This window comes from Tachysurus vachellii, chromosome 10 (genome assembly GCF_030014155.1).
Source record: "Tachysurus vachellii isolate PV-2020 chromosome 10, HZAU_Pvac_v1, whole genome shotgun sequence".
Lineage (NCBI taxonomy): Eukaryota > Metazoa > Chordata > Actinopteri > Siluriformes > Bagridae > Tachysurus > Tachysurus vachellii.
The window spans coordinates 3662501-3682500 of record NC_083469.1 but is presented as its reverse complement, the minus strand read 5'-3'; the positions used below and the strand labels follow the sequence as shown (position 1 = coordinate 3682500).

At 38.9% G+C, this 20000-nt stretch overlaps 2 protein-coding genes across 5 annotated transcripts in view; both read left to right on the top strand.

The window, feature by feature from the left end:
- rgs7a (regulator of G protein signaling 7a) overlaps positions 1-13048 on the top strand; it is a 60343-nt gene extending 47295 nt beyond the window's left edge. The window contains exons 9-18 of one of the 2 annotated variants that reach the window (XM_060878949.1): positions 632-713; positions 4659-4733; positions 6191-6289; positions 7439-7500; positions 8280-8390; positions 8529-8654; positions 9144-9330; positions 9827-9916; positions 12056-12095; positions 12365-13048. In XM_060878949.1, coding sequence (XP_060734932.1) covers positions 632-713; positions 4659-4733; positions 6191-6289; positions 7439-7500; positions 8280-8390; positions 8529-8654; positions 9144-9330; positions 9827-9916; positions 12056-12076 — 853 coding nt within the window. In that variant the 3' untranslated portion in view covers positions 12077-12095; positions 12365-13048. Of the gene's footprint in view, positions 1-631; positions 714-4658; positions 4734-6190; positions 6290-7438; positions 7501-8279; positions 8391-8528; positions 8655-9143; positions 9331-9826; positions 9917-11675; positions 11994-12055; positions 12096-12364 lie in introns of those variants that run through there. The other variant, XM_060878950.1, reaches the window with a different exon arrangement.
- Positions 13049-17457: 4409 nt separating this feature from the next.
- Positions 17458-20000, top strand: part of grem2a (gremlin 2, DAN family BMP antagonist a) — a 15790-nt gene continuing 13247 nt past the window's right edge. For all 3 annotated transcript variants that reach the window (XM_060879156.1, XM_060879155.1, XM_060879154.1), the window contains exon 1: positions 17458-17743. The gene's annotated coding sequence lies outside the window, so the exon portion shown is untranslated. The remainder of the gene's footprint in view (positions 17744-20000) is intronic.

Here is a 20000-nt window from a genome sequence, read left to right as displayed (position 1 = left end):
AGCTTCTTTGGCAATGAATGTTTGTGGCTTTTCCTCCTTGTGAAGGGTGTCAATGATTGTCTTGTGGACAATCTTCATGACTGTCTTCCCCATGATTGTGTAGTCTAGCGAACCAAACTGAGAGACCATTTGGATGGCTCAGGAAACCTTTGCAGGTGTTTTGAGTTTAATAGTTGATTGACATGTCACCATATTCTATTTTTTTGAGATAGTGAATTTGTGGGTTTTTGTTAAATGTGAGCCAAAATCATCACAATTTAAACAAAAAAGACTTAAACTACTTCAGTCTGTGTGTGCTGAATTTATATAATACACGAGTTTCACTATTTGAGTTGAATTACTGAAATAAATGAACTTTTCAACGACATTCTAATTTATTGAGATGCAATATATATATATATATATATATATATATATATATATATATATATATATATATATATATATATATATATATATATATATAATAAACTTATATTACATTTAATATTAATTCAATATTTAATACTAATTGAAGCCATCTTTAATTAGTAAACTGTACAGTATTTACAAATAGTAACCCTTACTGAACCCTTAAATGAAACAGGAATGATGTGGACATGATCGATTCATTGTTGTCCTTTCTGTACAGAGTGGATAAGAAGAGGGACAAAATCGAGAGGAAAATCCTTGACAGTCAGGAGAGAGCGTTCTGGGACGTGCACAGACCAGTGGTAAGGGGACAATTCTGTGTGTGTGTGTATGTATGTATGTGTCTGTGTATGTGTGTGTATGTGTGTGTATGTATGTATGTATGTATGTATGTATGTATGTATGTATCTGTGTGTCTGTGTGTGTGCGTATGTACGTATGTATGTATGTGTGTGTGTGTGTGTATGTATGTATGTGTCTGTGTGTCTGTGTATGTGTGTGTATGTATGTACTGTATGTATGTATGTATGTATGTATGTATGTATGTATGTATGTATGTATGTATGTATGTGTGTGTGTGTGTGTATGTGTGTGTGTGTACTGTATGTACGTATGTATGTATGTATGTATGTATGTATGTATGTGTCTGTCTGTGTGTGTGTGTGTGTATGTGTGTATGTATGTATGTATGTATGTGTCTGTGTCTCTGTGTGTGTGTGTGTGTGTGTGTGTTTGTGTGTGTGTGTGTGTGTGTGTGTGTGTGTGTGTGTGTGTATGTGTGTATGTATGTATGTATGTATGTGTCTGTGTCTCTGTGTGTGTGTGTGTGTGTGTGTGTTTGTGTGTGTGTGTGTATGTGTGTATGTGTGTGTGTGTGTGGTGGTAGCTCAGTGTTTAAGGTGTTTCACTGCTGATTGGAAGGATGTAAGTTCAAATCCCAGCAACTCTAAGCTGCCACTGTTGGGCCCCTAAGCAAGACCCCCATCCTCTAAACTGTAGAGGTAAAATAGAATTTCTGTTACGTTCAGTGTATTAAAGTCCTGGACACAAGATTAGAATTTATTTGTGTCGGTGGTCATTTTCTTTCTTCTTAAATAAGATGGAGAATCTCAATACATCAGCAGTGGAGAGAGCAAATGTTGGACTCAAAGTCCCAGAATGCACTGGATCTCATATACAACACAGCTGTGCTAAGTCTCAGCAGAGACTTGACTCATCTAGGCAGTGATCATAGACAGTGGTACTGTATTAGCATTAAAGCTGAAGCTTTGGACGCTGTTGTGTGTGTAGAGTGTAAAAATGAGTAGGTGGGAGAGCTGGACAGTCTAAAGGACTAAAGCACCGCTGCATCAATACTTTTAACTAGAGATGAAGCAAAGGTTAAATCCCACTGCACCACTGTGAGTAATGTGAGTAATGTTAACCAAAGTCAGTCAACATGTTTCGAATTTCATGTAAAGACCTCAGTTTAAGGGGGGCACGGTGGCTTCGTGGTTAGCACGTTCGCCTCACACCTCCAGGGTCGGGGGTTCGATTCCCGCCTCCGCCTTGTGTGTGTGGAGTTTGCATGTTCTCCCTGTGCCTCGGGGGTTTCCTCCGGGTACTCCGGTTTCCTCCCCCGGTCCAAAGACATGCATGGTAGGTTGATTGGCATCTCTGGAAAATTGTCCCTAGTGTGTGATTGTGTGTGTGCCCTGCCTTGATGCCCGATGACGCCTGAGATAGGCACAGGCTCCCCGTGACCCGAGGTAGTTCGGATAAGCGGTAGAAAATGAATGAATGAATGAATGAATGAATGATCTCAGTTTAAACAGAAAGATTAAGGTGCAAGTCGTCGAGGGTGAATTCGCCTAGTGAGAGGAGTGAGACGAGTGAGACGACGGTGGTGATTTCCTCGCTCTCCTCTGCACACAGGCTGCTGAGCGATGGGATTTGGCATCTAATTATTTTCTCTGCACAACACCCAATGAGGTGTAATTTCCCCTCGGAATGTGCTGATCAGAGCAGAACCAGATGGCGGTAGAGAGGCAAAGCTTGTTGTTGAGCTGAAATTGCACATTTGCAGCTATTTGAAAAGCTGCACGTCTGTTTGCTCGCCACATCTCCATCAAGTTTAAGCTGTCTCTGTTTCATTCACGTTTATCTTAAGACCTTTGACCTTGACATTAAAACAAAGCTCTTCTTCGAGCTTTATCTATGTAGCGATTGTAGCTCTGCCTCTAAATCATGTCTCCTCAATGTCCTTACAAGAAATGCAAATGCACTGGAGATTAAATAAACCTACAGTTCGGTTTTGTGGGCGGGGCTTACTGTCAACATCCCCGGTTACTACGCAAACGATGCTACAGTTTCTGACGGGTGAAACCACCAATTAGGACAAGAGTCTAGTCCGTCTGGAAGACAAGGGTGGATACTCTATTCTCACCTGTCAATCACATGGACGCTAGCCAATCGTAGGCTTCAGTGAGCTTGTGTATGAGAAAGATGGCAGGATGGCAATTTCCTTTGCTTGAGCAGCGGTTTGAGGGATGCTGGTGGTTGGTCTGTAAAAGAAAGCTTTCACTCTCACTGGATGGTAGCTGTCGTTTGATAGGTCGAGCAGGCTAGGGGGTGGGACTTATCCAAGACCTGGAGAAAATGAGGAAAGAAAGAACAAAAGCTGACAGAATCAATTCCTGTCTATTGGTGGTGATTTTTAAGCATCTTGACACTAATATTTTTTTATCAGATAAAGGATTTATGATATATATATATATATATACGTATATATATATATATATATATATACGTATATATATATATATATACGTATATATATATATATATATATATATATATATATATATATATATATATATATATATATATATATATATATTTTTTTTTTTTTTTAAATATTTATTTATAACATATTGAATTATTTACATTTTCCAGTCAGATTCCAGGATTTTAATTCCTATTTTTAGCTCAAGAAGCTTCAGATTTGATATTAAATTATTCATTACAGTTACCTTAATGTGTATAATAACATGATTTTTTCAGCTGAGTGTGTCGGTTGATGTAAGAGCGCTTTCTCTCTAATTAGCAAGCAGGTGATTATTGTGTTAATGAATCGACCACAGCTCAGGGTCATGATGTGAGAGAAGAGAACACCTTTAAATCTAAAGGTATCCTACACCTTTAGATTTATCTGACCTTTGAACCATTTCTTCTCCTTTAGGGATTTAAGGTTTTAACCAGAACAATTTACTCTACTGGGGGCACGGCGTCTTAGTGTTTAGCACGTTCGCCTCACACCTCCAGGGTTGGGGGTTCGATTCCCGCCTCCGCCTTGTGTGTGTGGAGTTTGCATGTTCTCCCCGTGCCTCGGGGGTTTCCTCCGGGTACTCCGGTTTCCTCCCCCGGTCCAAAGACATACATGGTAGGTTGATTGGCATCTCTGGAAAATTGTCTGTAGTGTGTGATTGCGTGAGTGAATGAGAGTGTGTGTGTGTGTGCCTTGCGATGGGTTGGCACTCCATCCAGATTGTATCCTGCCTTGATGCCCGATGACACCTGAGATTGGCACAGGCTCCCCGTGACCCGAGTAGTTCGCATAAGCGGTAGAAAATGAGTGAGAGAGAATTTACTCTACTCACAATCACAGTTGACAGACTGCAGAATCTGCTGTTAGATTTCTTTCTCATGTTTTGTTGACTCTTTTCTTATATTATATTGACTCAATGTCCCTGTCGTGGGAAAACAATGATTTGTGCTTCAGTAACTTTTCATCATTAGGCTAACTGCGCTAATCTCAGCTAATCTTTTAAGCCCACGAAAAAGCCGTTTTTTTCTGTCCGCATTTGTCCGATGTGTGTTTAATGTCCCGGATTTGAGAAAAGTTCTGGTTCTTTTCTGTCACGTGGCCTGTTTAGGGCTAAAGATCAGCCTGTGCAGGTTCGGTCAAAATGATTGATAATTGTTGATGCTGTAATTTGTCACACACACACACACACACACACACACACACACACACACACACACACACACACACACACACACACACACACACACACAAACTCCTAGGAGACACTAAAATTCAACAAGAATATGTTCATTTGTATTAATTAACATTTTGTGATGTCTCTAGATAACATGACAATTATAAAGAAACAATGAATTGTGCAAATTTCAACTTAAAATGTGTGTGTGTGTGTGTGTGCGTGTGTGTGTGTGTGTGTGTACATGTGTGTGTGCCACCGTCTTAGCCAGGATGTGTCAACACGACAGAAGTAGACATCAAAAAGTCCTCCAGAATGAAGAATCCTCACAAAACAAGAAAGGTACTGGAGCATGTCATTTGTCATCTGGAGTCATATGACCAAAATGAGACGATATCCAAACTAGAGTCCTGATACTGATATTTCTGGAACGGAAAATTCTTCTTGCGGATGTTAAAATAAAAAGGTCAATTTTGCAGTTTGAGCAGGGACACTTTTGCTAAGCACCCTGACGCTGCTATATTAAGAATGTGGAAAATAAATGAGCTATTAGAGTTTTTTTGTGTGTGCAAATAGCTTTCATTTCCACATGTTCCACATTTCTAGCATGAGATTTTTTTTTCAACATGAATGAATGAATTAAATTTAATTAAATGTCATTTTATTTAGGGGGCACGGTGGCTTAGTGGTTAGCACGTTCGCCTCACACCTCCAGGGTTGGGGGTTTGATTCCCGTCTCCTCCTTGTGTATGTGGAGTTTGCATGTTCTCCCCGTGCCTTGGGGGTTTCCTCCGGGTACTCCGGTTTCCTCCCCCGGTCCAAAGACATGCATGGTAGGTTGATTGGCATCTCTGGAAAATTGTCCGTAGTGTGTGAGTGCGTGAGTGAATGAGAGTGTGTGTGTGTGTGTGCCCCGCGATGGGTTGGCACTCCGTCCAGGGTGTATCCTGCCTTGATGCCCGATGACGCCTGAGATAGGCACAGGCTCCCCGTGACCCGAGGTAGTTCGGATAAGCGGTAGAATATGAGTGAGTGAGTAATTTTATTTAATTTAATTAAATTTTAATTTATTTTATTTTATTTTGTATTATTTTTTTTTTTTACACTTTTTTAACCTAACTAAGGTAGCATCATTCTTTACGCTATTCTTTCACATGTTAATCTTTTATGTGTACGTTTTTATCGCTCACATACAAATTTATTTCCACGTATTAATTTTTCTTCTAAAAGTTGTTAGTTATGAGAATTGTCGTATTACAAAATAACGCACTCTCTGTTTTTTGTACCTCGGCCACTGTATGTACAAATGTGAGTCACATGAAAAGCTTAAAAGAGAGATGTAATTCGAGAAACAGAGTGTGCACAGCTGTAATTTTCGTGAGTCATCAGCAGTCACTCACACAGCATCCTGCAGGCAGACTGGTTCATGTGTCCCGGCGTCTTGCTGAAGCAGGAACACGGACTGCTCCATACTGCGCATCACACTGTTGGGACCATCAGGAACCTGCAGTTTGTGTGCCTGCCACATCCGGTGTACTCATCAGATCTCGCTTGGAATGATTTCTATGTTTTTTTAGACCACCAAAGGAGACATCGGGTGGAAAGATCTTCCGGTCGGATGAAGAGATGCAACAGATGGTGCAACGGTGGCTGTTGCACAAGCAGGAACACTTTGTTGAACAAAATGGAGATTTTGTAGCAAAATGATATAATTATAAGAAAACAATTTGCAATAAACCATGAAAAGAAGAATGTAGCAAATAAAGGAAAGCTGAATTTATTTATTTTTTTCTGTTTAGTCTGTATACGGCCTTCAGAATGATATCCGCAGTCACAGCCCCACCCACACACCCGCCCCCGAGGCCAAGCAGCCAACCGTGGAGGAGCTTCAGGAACAGGTACAGGTTATCAGTTATGTAGTTAGGATGATACAGTACGTTACTAGTAGTAGATTGTAGGTTACGGTATGTTAGTGGTTGTAGGTTACAGTAGATTAGTGGTTGTAGGTTACAGTAGGTAAGTGGTTGTAGGTTACAGTAGATTAGTGGTTGTAGGTTGTAGGTTACAGTAGATTAGTGGTTGTAGGTTGTAGGTTACAGTAGTTTAGTGGTTGTAGGTTGTAGGTTACAGTAGATTAGTGGTTGTAGGTTACAGTAGGTAAGTGGTTGTAGGTTACAGTAGTTTAGTGGTTGTAGGTTGTAGGTTACAGTAGTTTAGTGGTTGTAGGTTGTAGGTTACAGTAGATTAGTGGTTGTAGGTTGTAGGTTACAGTAGTTTAGTGGTTTTAGGTTGTAGGTTACAGTAGTTTAGTGGTTGTAGGTTGTAGGTTACAGTAGGTTAGTGGTTGTAGGTTTTAGGTTACAGTAGGTTAGTGGTTGTAGGTAACAATAGATTAGTAGTTGTAGGCTGTAGGTTACAGAAGATTAGTGGTTGTAGGTTACATTAGGTTAATGGTTGTAGGTTACAGTAGGATAGTGGTTGTAGGATACAGTAGGTTGTAGGTCACAGTAGTTTAGTGATTGTTGGTTTTAGGTTACAGTAGGTTAGTGGTTCTAGATTACAGTAGATTATTAGTTGTAGGCTGTAGGTCACAGTAGTTTAGTGGTTGTAGGTTAAAGTAGGTTAGTGGTTGTAGTTCACAGTAGGTTGTAGGTTATAGTAAGTTGTAGGTTACAGTAGGTTGTAGGTCACAGTAGTTTAGTGGTTGTAGGTTACAGTAGATTAGTAGTTGTAGGTTGTAGGTTACAGTAGATTAGTAGTTGTAGGTTGTAGGTTAGAGCAGGTTAGTGGTTCTAGGTTACAGTTGTTCTGTTCTAATTCTTAATAATTTCAAGCCTACAGTCATTTGTAGGATGTAAAAATATGAGACTTTTTAAATTTGTATGAAATATTTTATAGGTCTAAGTACAGTTTTGTGGAGCTTCATTTCACTGTCTTTTACACACACACACACACACACACACACACACACACACACACACACACACACACACACACACACACAGTAAACTTCACAATAAACTCCTTGTGCTTTAATGTCTTTTCAGATCAAATTCTGGCAGGCACAGTTAGACAGACATCGATTGAAGATGTCCAAAGTTGCAGAGGGGTAAGTGAGTGTGTGTGTATGTGTGTGTGTGCTCACATGCATTTTTATGTGTGTCTATTTTGATCGACCCTTTGATCCTCAGTACTGTACAGTGCTTAAACCTCCTTGTGTTTTTCCTATTGATCTCGTTAATGAGCCGTGTTCACGAGCGCCACTGTAAGACAAGCATTATCTCTCCGGATTTATGATGAAGTGCTTTTAACGAGCCTGCGCAAGATCTTAATACTGACATATCGACCTGTGGAGAACAGCCTGCGATACCTAAAGCGTACGGCTGTGGTTTATTTATATCCTTCATATTCCATAATGGATAAATTGCAGGTTTTATTGCATGCACAGCATCTTCATGGTGCTCTTTTCCTGTTCCTCTGATAACAAATTACTTTATTGCAAACCCACTAATGAGGGATTTCCTCAAATGATCCAGCCGATGCATTACCTTGGTTATTGGCAAAGTAGTTTTTTGCTTATACTTCACTTTCTGTTCCGTTTTATTTATTTTTTTCCTTTAGAAGTGACTGCAAACTTTATTTCAAATGAAACTTATTACTCAGTCATGTTCGAATAAAAGAGCTCTATAATATATAAGAAATCTGTAAGAATTTATATTAATACTAATATCATAATAGCTCGAATAGACTTTTCATTGCATATTTATTTGTGTTTATTTGAACATATTATTATTATTATTATTATTATTATTATTATTATTATTATTATTATATCATGTTTTTGATTTATTTCTTGTGACATCATAATTGTTATTGTTGTTGTTGTAGGTTATTAGGCTACACAGAGCAGTATGCAGATTACGATCCTTTCCTCTCAACGCCTGACCCCTCAAACCCGTGGATATCAGATGACACGACCATCTGGGAGCTGGAGGCAAGGTGGGCATCACACACACAAACACACACACCCACACACGCAAACACACAATAATGTGTTTTATGTAGATACGTAGTGCATGAGGCACTGTGTGTGTGTTTGTGTGTGTGTGTGTGTGTGTGTGTGTGTGTGTGTTGCAGTAAGGAGCCGACACAGAGCAGGGTGAAGCGTTGGGGTTTCAGGATTGATGAGGTGCTGAAAGATCCTGCAGGAAGAGCGCAGTTCCTCAAATTCCTTGAGTCCGAATTCAGCTCAGAAAACCTCAGGTAGTGCAGGCGCCCCCTACTGGAAAAATGTTACAGAATGCGGTTCAGTGTCATCTACGTGAATACTAGTGTTTCTATTTATTTTGTCTCTCTTTCTATCTGAGATTTGTTTTCAAATCACAATATTGATAAGAAATAGAAGAATGTACCACATTCAAACAGTGATTCCTGTGGCTTCTGTAACATCTGAAAATAGGTGGAAGAAAATCAGCCTAATGGACAAGAAATATAAAAACATTTTGTTTTTTTAGCCATGTTAAAAGACTGCTAGAATATTGTGAAAAAACAACCTGAATGTATAAATAAATAAATAAATAAATCTGTGCTTCCAATTAAAAAATATCCCAATGTTACCTACAGAGCAAGAGCTAATTAACACCTTTGTGTAGAGTCTGAAAAAAAAAGCACTAAATTGCATGCTTAAAAAAATGCACTAGCTCTTTTTCATCTTTCCTCATCTTACATCTCTTCTTTGCATCTTTCTTTCAGGTTCTGGTTGGCTGTGCAGGAGCTGAAGAAGAGACCCATTAGGGAGGTGCCGTCTCGAGTGCAGGAGATTTGGCAGGAGTTTCTGGCTTCCGGAGCTCCCAGTGCCATCAATGTTGATTCCAAGAGCTATGACAAAACCACACAGAACGTAAAGGACCCCGGGCGCTACGCTTTTGAGGACGCACAGGTGCATGGAGCACAGTGTCTGACTGGGACTCTCAGAAGTCTAGTTTATTTCATTAATCCTGCTCCAAGATTATTTATCTGAAAAGACTTTGTTAGAATAATTAGTTTGTATGCTTAGAACAAACTTTCATCTCTTTATCGATAAAAGCAATAACAACATTGCATGCAAAACATGAGTTCGAATCCCAGGTCCACCTGCTGGGATCTTGAGCAAGGCCCTTAACCCTCAATTGCTCAGTTGTATAAGTTGAAATAGTTGTAAGTTGAAACAGTTGTAAGTCACTCTGGATAACGGTGTCTGCTAAATGCCAGAAATGTAAATGTGAATCTAAATATAAATGTAATGATGAATAAAATGGTTTGGTTAAACTGGACATCTGTTACTCAGGAGGGACATGAGAGTAACATTTATATAATTGATCATTTTTGTAATTGATCAGTTTAGTCCCTGCATTACCACAGGTTAAACTGATATAATGTGTGTGTGTGTGTTTCAGGAACACATTTATAAGCTAATGAAGAGTGACTCATACAGCCGTTTCATCAGATCCAGTGCCTACCAGGAGCTTCTGCAGGCTAAAAAGAAGGTAATACACAACAAATCCGCAACTTAAACTTACAGCTATTAGTCCACTATTATACTATTAACTAACCCACAACTGTTCATTGTCTTAAACTTACAGCTAGTGTTGATTTTACTACAACAAACTGCACTAAAATTGTTGATTGAATAAACTACAATAATAAAACTGTCTGCCAATGATACTACAACAAACTACACTAAAACTGTTGATCGATTAAAACACTTTAATAAAATGATCTGTTAGATGATACTTTGACGAAAAAACGACACTAAAAATCTGTTGATTTGTTATACAAATTCAATAAACTACACGAAAACTAAACTAAAACTGTTAATAAATTGTATTACAAGAAACTACATTAAAACTGTTGATTAATTAAACTACAATAATAAAACTGTCGGTCGATGATACTACTATGAAAAAACTACACCGAAAACTGTCGATTGATTTTATTACAACTAAATAAACTACACCAAACTACACAAAATTTTGATTAATAATACTACACCAAACCACACAAAATGTTGATTAATGATACTACACCAAACTACACAAAATGTTGATTAATGATACTACACCAAACTACACAAAATGTTGATTAATGATACTACAACAAACTACACAAAATGTTGATTAATGATACTACAACAACTACACAAAATGTTGATTAATGATACTACACCAAACTACACACAATGTTGATTAATGATACTACAACAAACTACACTAAAACTGGTTAAACTGATTAAACTACAATAAGAAAATTGTCTGTCGATGATACTTCTGTAAAAAAACACTGCAGCAAAAATCTGTTGATTGATTTTACTACAACTTCAATATACTACACCAAAACTACACTAAAACGCAATAATTAATTATATTCCAAGAAGCTACACTAAAACTGTTGATTAATCTACAATAATAAAACAGTCAGTCGATGATTCTACTACACTCTACTACAACTACACCGAAACTACACCAAAAATCTGTTGATTGTTTTACTACAACAAACTACACTGAAACTGTTTATTGATTAAACTACAACATGACAATATAATATATATGACAAAATCACTAATATCAATATATCAATAATATCAATATATAATATGACAATATCACTAACGTACAACCATTTGTGCACTATATACTACTACCCACTAAACTAACTAACTAAACTTCAACCCTGTTTTGACTAAACTAGAACTAGTCAGTAACCGTATGTCCGCTATATTACAACAGCTGTTTATCCACAATACTACAACACTTTATTGGCTATACTAGAAATGATCATCAACCGTTTATCCACCATCACACAACCTATTCATTGATTTGTTTATACATGATACACTATAATACACTATATTATACACAATATAATACACTAACCTACAACCGTGTATTCACTATACTACAACTATTCTTTACTAGAACTAGCCGATAACCGTATATCCACTATACTACAGCCAGTTCACAAATGTTTATCCAGAATATTATCTCTAATCTACAAACCACCCATCAATCCATCTAGCTATACTATGACAACTTGACTACATACTGTATGTAAATATCATATCACAGCTAATCCACAACAATTGAACAACCTCGCTACTAGCCAAATGTCCTGGTAAAGTAAAACACACACATACACACACACACAAACACACACACACACACACACACACACACACACACACACACACACACACACTTCTGTTTCTTGTCTTTACTCTGTCTATCTTTTGATTTATGCTAATTGAAGTCTGGGAACGTTCAGGACCGCAGAACCTCATTTGAAAAATTTGCTCGTAATGTGGTAAGTTGGCGTGCTCCTTCAAACAACCGCTCAGCTAACCAGTAATGTTCAACCTGCTCCCGGATTGGTGACCCGTATCTGCTGACCTTGCCCCTAAACATCTCTGATGTCACATTCATCTTGTAATGAGAGAGCTATTGTCGTCTCGGTTCCTACCCTCTCCTGAAAATGTGTGTCTGATTTTTCCGCATGTTGGACATTTTCCCTGCTGAAGAAACCGCAGAGACCAAAATGAGTTCTTAATTACTCTCTCTCTCTCTCTCTCTCTCTCTCTCTCTCTCTCTCTCTCTCTCTCTCTGTCTCTCTCTCTTTCTCCTTGTCTACAGAAAAGTAAGAACTTGTTTTGAAAGACAGCAATGCTTCCAGGTAAAGTAAATCATTTCCTGTCATCCCTATAAAAGGAATAACCCACTTAAGGCTGTGGTGGTGTGATGTTGCCCAGTGTGTAGCAGGAACACTGTTACCACCACAAAGTTGATTATTTTTCAACACCACTTCCCACAGTGTTTCATTCCTCACCGAAAAAAAAACAAAAAAAAAAAAAACGCCACAATAGCACATGATCCGTTCATCCGATTCAACTCTCACTTTCTAGATTTCTCTCGCTTATGTTTTCCTATTGTGTTTCTCTCTAGGGGAAATCTCTGGCGTCTAAAAGACTGCCTGCCGTTTGAGCCTCGGCGAACCAACCTGGGACGAGGACTCTACCCCTTCATCCCTGCTGTTTGATTGGTGCGGACATTGAGTTGTTAGCCAATCACGCGCATGTTCAACGGACTGTTTTTACACCACTCTTAACTTGCTTTGAGACTCTTAACTGCCTCAGACTAGGGGCAAACAAAACAGGCCATGGCCTTCCAGGAAGGAAGAATTCCTTGAATAAGAGAAACAAAGTCCGAGTTGTCTTCATTTCTTTGTCCACATGTAAAGTATGAAAATGATGTCAGATGCAAAAAATTAATAATAACAAGTAAATAAATAAATAAATAAATAAATGAAATAAATATGACGGCCTATTCAAAAATGTAAAGCCAAACCTTTAAATAAAAAAAAAAAAAACACAAGAACACTTTGTACACTTGTTTAGCTGCTTCTAGTCCAAGCATTTGGAGACGCAGAGTCGATGTCATCGTGATCACCTTCCATCTTATAGGCATTAATTTTTATTGCACAATTAAACAAATATGTAGAAATTTCGCCTGTCACAATTAAATGACCGTGCAGCAGCAGATGTTGGCCGGCCGCGTTCAACGTCTGGTCGCTTCCTTTTGTCCACTTCCCTCCTGTGTTTATTTTTATACCATATTTAATGACACTTTGACTTGAGAAATGTATTAAAACCAGTGGTTTATCTGAACGTGCTGTAGTGACTCATTTTCATTCCCAAGTGTCCAGAACTTACAGAGCAAAACTTTATACATGCAAACAAAATAAATATACTCATGTTTACATTCATATATATTTACAGTCATCTGTACACACACACACACACACACACACACACACACCACACACACACACACACACACAACAACAACAACAAACAGCAGAATTTGATCTCTGATTTGTGTCTGCAGGTTTTTATGCATTGTTCTAATTCCACATGTTTAGCAGATTAGAAGACAACAAATGTACAGGTCACACACACACACACACACACGCACACACACACACACACACACACAATCACTGACAAACATGCATAGACACAGATACATAGATATAGGCACATACATACACACACACACACATACATAGATACACACATACATGCATACATACACACATACATGCATACACACACACAAACTCACATACTAACAAACAAACCTACACACATATATGCATACACACATACGTACTGACTGTACGTACATATACACACACACATACATACACAAATACATACACACACGAACAAACCTACACACATATATGCATACACACATACGTACTCACTGTACGTACACACACACACACACACACACACAAACCTACACACATACTGTACATGCATATACACACACATACGTACATACAAACACACATACTGTACGCACAACATAAATACACACAGATATATACACACATACATTCACACACAGAAATACACACACAAACCTACATACATATATGCATACACACATACGTACTCACTGTACGTACACACACACACACATACACACACAAACCTACACACATACTGTACATGCATATACACACACACATACACACATACGTACATACATACACACATACGCACACATACATACACACACATATATACACACATACATTCACACACAGAAATACACACACTAACCTAAATACATATATGCATACACACATACATACTCACTGTACGTACACACACACACACATACATGCATACACACACACACATACACACATACATACATACATACATACATACATACATATATACATACATACACACATATACATACAAGTACACTCAACCACACACTTTATTCCCAACACCTGTATACCAGCACATTCATGCAGTTATTTACTTACAACACATTATGTGTAAAACCTAGAGACTGTTTTTGGTAAAAATGCCAGAGATCTGCAGTTTCTGAAATACCCAAACGAGCGCAACTGGCAAGACCAACCATGCTACAATGAAAGTTCACATGCTTTTGATGTCGAGCATTAAATAGATTAAGCTTTCGTCCTGTTTCTGCATGAATGTATGCACTGTATGTGCTGCTTCCACATGATTGGCTGATTAGTCAACTGCATGAATGTACATGTGTACTACAAACCGTACACACACACACGTACGTGTGGCTTATTGCAGCAAATTCCTAGCACTTAGAATCAATACCTCAATATTTTTCACTGACTGAAGAAATCTGAAGAACACATTAATGTTAGTGGAACATATTTGGTCTCATTTGTAATTTAGTTGGTTTATTATAAAGATAAAAACAATTATCTACACATCCTTCATCACTAGATGGCGACAGTTCTGTTTAAATGACTTTTCGGGTCACTCAAGCCCGAGATGATGACTTCTAAAAGATTTTAACACCAATGATTTTGAACAGTTAATCTGTAGACATTTTACCGAACATAAACAATTGATAGGCAAAGCATCATAGTGTGGATTGTACAGGAAACAGCATGAGGTATCATTTATAACAGAGACAGAATAATGGGGTTGTAGTAGCTCAGCGGTTCAGGTGTTGGACTACAGATCAGAAGATTGTGAGTTTGAATCCCTGGTACGCCAAGCTGCCACTACTGGGCCCCTAAGCAAGGCCCTCAATTGCTCAGTTATAAAATTTAAGTTGCTATGGATAAACTCATCTGCCAAATGCTGTATGTCTGTGTGTGTGTGAGAGAGAGAGAGAGAGAGAGAGAGAGAGAGGCAGCTTAAGAATTATTAGCAGAAATGCTCAGATTAGTGTGATACATAAATTAGAGAAAGTTGAATTTGTCATTCATTCATTCATCTTCTACCGCTTATCCGAACTACCTCGGGTCACGGGGAGCCTGTGCCTATCTCACGCGTCATCGGGCATCAAGACAGGATACACCCTGGATGGAGTGCCAACCCATCGCAGGGCACACACACACACACACTCTCATTCACTCACGCAATCACACACTAGGGACAATTTTCCAGAGATGCCAATCAACCTACCATGCATGTCTTTGGACCGGGGGAGGAAACCGGAGTACCCGGAGGAAACCCCCGAGGCACGGGGAGAACATGCAAACTCCACACACACAAGGTGGAGGCGGGATTCGAACCCCGACCCTGGAGGTGTGAGGCGAACGTGCTAACCACTAAGCCACCGTGCCGCCCTTGAATTTGTCATTTTCTTTAAAAAAAAATTCCTATTCCTGTTTGTGCAGAAGTTACTTTTTTTTTTAGACGTGAATGCAAGAAAAAGCAAAAGAGTGTGAAAGAAATATGAAGAATGCGTGAGAGCAAACAATGGCAAGTCCGTGATGGAAAATTGAGAATAAGCATAAATCAGCCAGAGTAGATTTCTCAACTGAATGATTCATGAGAACTTTAAGCCCTAAACAACAACATGCCTGGTCTGAACAATAGAGGAATACAAAGAAAAAGGGTTTTAATGTTTAAACTTGTTTGTTATTGTGCAGAATATCACGGATGTGCAGAAAACCGCAACGTGTATTTCATATTTTACAAGTAGCAACTGAATGTTTAACTCAGAGCTGGCATGCCACAATAATGTCCTAAAAATGTGTGTGTGTGTGTGTGTGTGTGTGTGTGTGTGTGTGTGTGTGTGTGTGTGCATGTGTGTGCGTGCGTGTGTGTGTGGAAAGAAAGAAAGAAAGAAAGAAAGAAAGAAAGAAAGAAAGAAAGAAAGAAAGAAAGAAAGAAAGAAAATATGTATAAAATTACTGCAGAGAGAAAAGAATTACTTCATTCATTCAGAAAGATAAAATATAGAGAGAGAGAGAGAGAGACAGTGAGAGTAAGAGAAGAGATAGAGAAAGACACAGAGAAAGAGAAGAGATAAAGAGGGACACTGAGGGAAAGAAAAGAGATCAAGAGGGACAATGAAAGAAAGAAAAACGATAGAGAGGGACACAGAGAAAGAAAAACGATAGAGAGGGACACTGAGGGAAAGAAAAGAGGTCAAGAGGGACAATGAAAGAAAGAAAAGAGATAGAGAGATTCACTGAGAGAAAGAGATGAGATAAAAAGGGAGAAGAAATAGAAATCAGAATAAGAGATTAATAGAAATAAATTGTGGAGGACGCTGAGAGAGAAAAAAGAGATAGGGACGAACACAAAGGAAAAGACAGGAGATAAAAAGGATCACAGAGTGACAGAAGATACAGACAGTGAGTAAAGGAATAGATTGGGAAGGACAGAAAGAGAGAAGAGTGTGAAAGCTAGGAGACAGAGGTGAAAAAAGGAGAGAAAATAAATTAAGAGAATGTAATAGAGGCACAAAGAGAATGAGAGAGGGATACAGAGAGATGAAACAGGGAAAGGAGATAAAGATGGACTCTAAAAAATAAAGATTAGAATTTGTCTCTGAGAGAAAAAGAAAAGAGAAACCGACTAAAATAGAGCGGAGATGATGAGGGGCACTGGGAGAAAAGAGAGATGAGATAGAGAGAGAAAATGGAGAAGAAGGAAAGAAGAAAGAAAGGTGTGACACTGAGAAAAAGATGAGATAAAGGACACTGGGAGAAAAGATGAGAGAAAATATAAAGAGTTAGAAAGAGAAAGGGACATGGAGGAAAGACAATGAGAGAGAGAGAGAGAGAGAGAGAGAGAGAGAGAGAGAGAGAGAGAGAGAGAGGTGGACACTTGGACACTGAGAAAGAGAGAGTCAGGAATGGAGTGATAAAATGAATAATGTACAGGACACTAATAGACAGACAGAGAAAAGATAGAGGAGATATATAGGGACACCAAGAGAACAAAAGGAGGTAGAGATGGAGAGATGAGAATAAAAAAGAGAGATAAGAAGTGACACGGAGTAAAACAGAATTAGATAAAGATCTGGAGAGAGAGAGAGACAATAGAAAGAGACAAAGAGATAAAGACAGACCAGATAGTGATATATAACATATACTCCAGAACTGGGTGTTTTGTTCTGGGGGCGGGAAGAATGGGGGTATGTAGGGAGGAGCAGCATATGTTTAGAGAAAAGGAGGGGAGAAAAATAGAAAGAGAGAAAGAAACAAATCAAAAGAGAGAGACAGAAAGACGCTGCATGCAATTGAGACACTTCTGCTCTGTGCCTGATGTCCATCAGATTCCGTGCTTTTAAAAGGATTCACCACAATGTGTCAGTGATTCTGAGAGGAGATTCACTCAGAACTATGGAGGACAGATGGAGTCAGATGGAGGAACATCATCTGATGAGTGGGAGAGAAGAAGGAACCGTCCAATATGAAGCATAAATTACTTAGGAGCCAAGAGGGAACTGATCATCAACAAACATCAAGCAACAGGATCCAAGACAACTCTGGGACAACTGCAGGAAAAGGTCTGTCTCTGCAGTGTGTTTGAGTTTGAGGGCATTGAGTTTGTTTCTGATGGGGTAGTTAGATGAGGACGTCTGTCCTTGGATGGTATTTAGAAGAAGGTCTCAGTCACCAGGTAATGTTTAAAGAGACAGATCTTTCTCACAGGGGTATTTAGATGAATGCTCTTTATCAGGTGGGATATTTAGATGGAAGATAAGTTTCTCAGGGGGTATATAAGTGAAGAACTCTTGAGTACAGTAGAACCTCTTTTTTGTGGTTGGGGTAATTCTTTGGAGGCGTTTAAATGAAGAGGTCTTTCTCAGGTGTTAACTCGAAGAAGACATTTTTTTGGGGATGTGTAAAGCAAGAAATAAATTTTTTTTATAGTAGGCATTAAGAAAAAGGGGATTGGGATTTTATTTGGGATTGTTTTCAGTCAGTTTTTTCAGGTAGGGTACTTTAGAAAAGGATATCTTTCATGGGGCATAAAGGGAAAGGGTATTTATCAGGAGGTATGTAGAAGATGAGGTATTTATAAGACTTTATAGGAAAATGTCTTTGTGAGCAGAATATAGATTAATAGGTCTTTCACAAAAGAGGGTATTTGGAGGAAAAGGATTTTCTCAGGTAGAGTACTGTTAAAGTGGTCTTTAGATTAATTGCCCTTTCTCATGTGGTATATACAGTAGATGAAGAGGTCTCCCGCCGATGGGAGCCTATTTAGATTAAGTCCTCTTTCTTAGTGAGTATTTAGCATTGGTGATCGTTCTCAAATGAGGTGTTTAGAGGAAAATTTCTCTGTAGGGTTTCAGGGGCATGGTGCCCATCTGTAGGGCATTTAAAGATGAGTACTTGTTCATGGACAGTATTTAAAAGATCTCCGTCCCAAGGGGGCATTAAAGGGGAGCGGTCGTTTTCTGCTACAGTAGGTATTTTGGAGAGAAATCTGTCACCAGGAACAACAAAACCTATCCTCGAAAGAAAGCAATTCAGAACAAGGGATCTGTATCTGGGGGTCAGATCCCTAGCTATAAGTAGAGGTCTTGTCTTTTGTGATGTATTTTTATGGGATTTTAAGATGGAGAGCTAAAGAGGAAGTATTCTAGTTGCAAGGTACGCATTTGCAGGAAAACCCCCGACCCTTGGTATGATGACACAGATGACTGTGCTAAAGGGGTATATAATTAAAAATATTTGCCTCTCAGGCAGATTTGTGCTTATCTCTAATGATAGAGTTTCTCCAAACAATATTTGGCAATACTGTCTATCTCTGGGGTATAAAGAGGAAAATATCTGCCCCAGAGGGGTATATGTGTCTTTAGGGTATGTAAGTGGAGGAAAGAGTCCCTCAGTAGGGTATTTCTTGAAAATTATTTATGTCTAGGGTATTTGGAAGACAGGACTGTATTTAGAAGATGACAGGGAGAAAGTTGCTGGTCTGTGCAAGAAATTACCTCTTTGTTGGGTATTTAGATGGAGAAATCTGTATCTGGGAGGCATTTAGTGGAAAAGGTCTGTCTTTATTTATGTTGTTATTAAGAATGGAGCTCTAACTTTAAGCAGGATTGGATGAAGATTGGATAATGAGTCAGACACGTTTTTACATTTACGTTCCTGGAAGGTGTTTAGGAAACACACCTGACTCTTGTGAGTGTTTATTGGATAAAGGTTGCATCCTCTGTGATGGAGTTTGATGATGAGATCTTTCCACTGGGGAAGATTTAGACAAAAGGTTTGCATTTGTAGTGCTTTTATAGGAAGTGTTATGTTGTGTTTCTATGGGAAAGGGTTTCTATAGGGTACTTTGCATGTGGTGTATAGATTATTTCTATGAAAAGGTATTGCTAGGGTTTTTAAGTTCAGTTCAATTCACTCACTCACTCAATCACTCACTCACTCACTCACTCACTCTCGGGTCACGGGCTCAGGCATCAAGGCAGGATACACCCTGGACGGAGCGCCAACCCATCGCAGGGCACACACACACTCTCATTCACTCACACACTACGGACAATTTTCCAGAGATGCCGATCAACCCACCATGCATGTCTTTGGACCGAGGGAGGAAACCGGAGTACCCGGAGAAAACCCCCAAGGCACGGGGAGAACATGCAAACTCCACACACACAAGGCGGAGGTGGGAATCGAACCCCGACCCTGGAGGTGTGAGGCGAACGTGCTAACCACTAGAACTAAAAGTTTTAAATTAATATCAGACTCATATTTAACTTTAATTTTTTTTCTTATTCATCCTTAATGAGCAAGCCTGAGGCAACT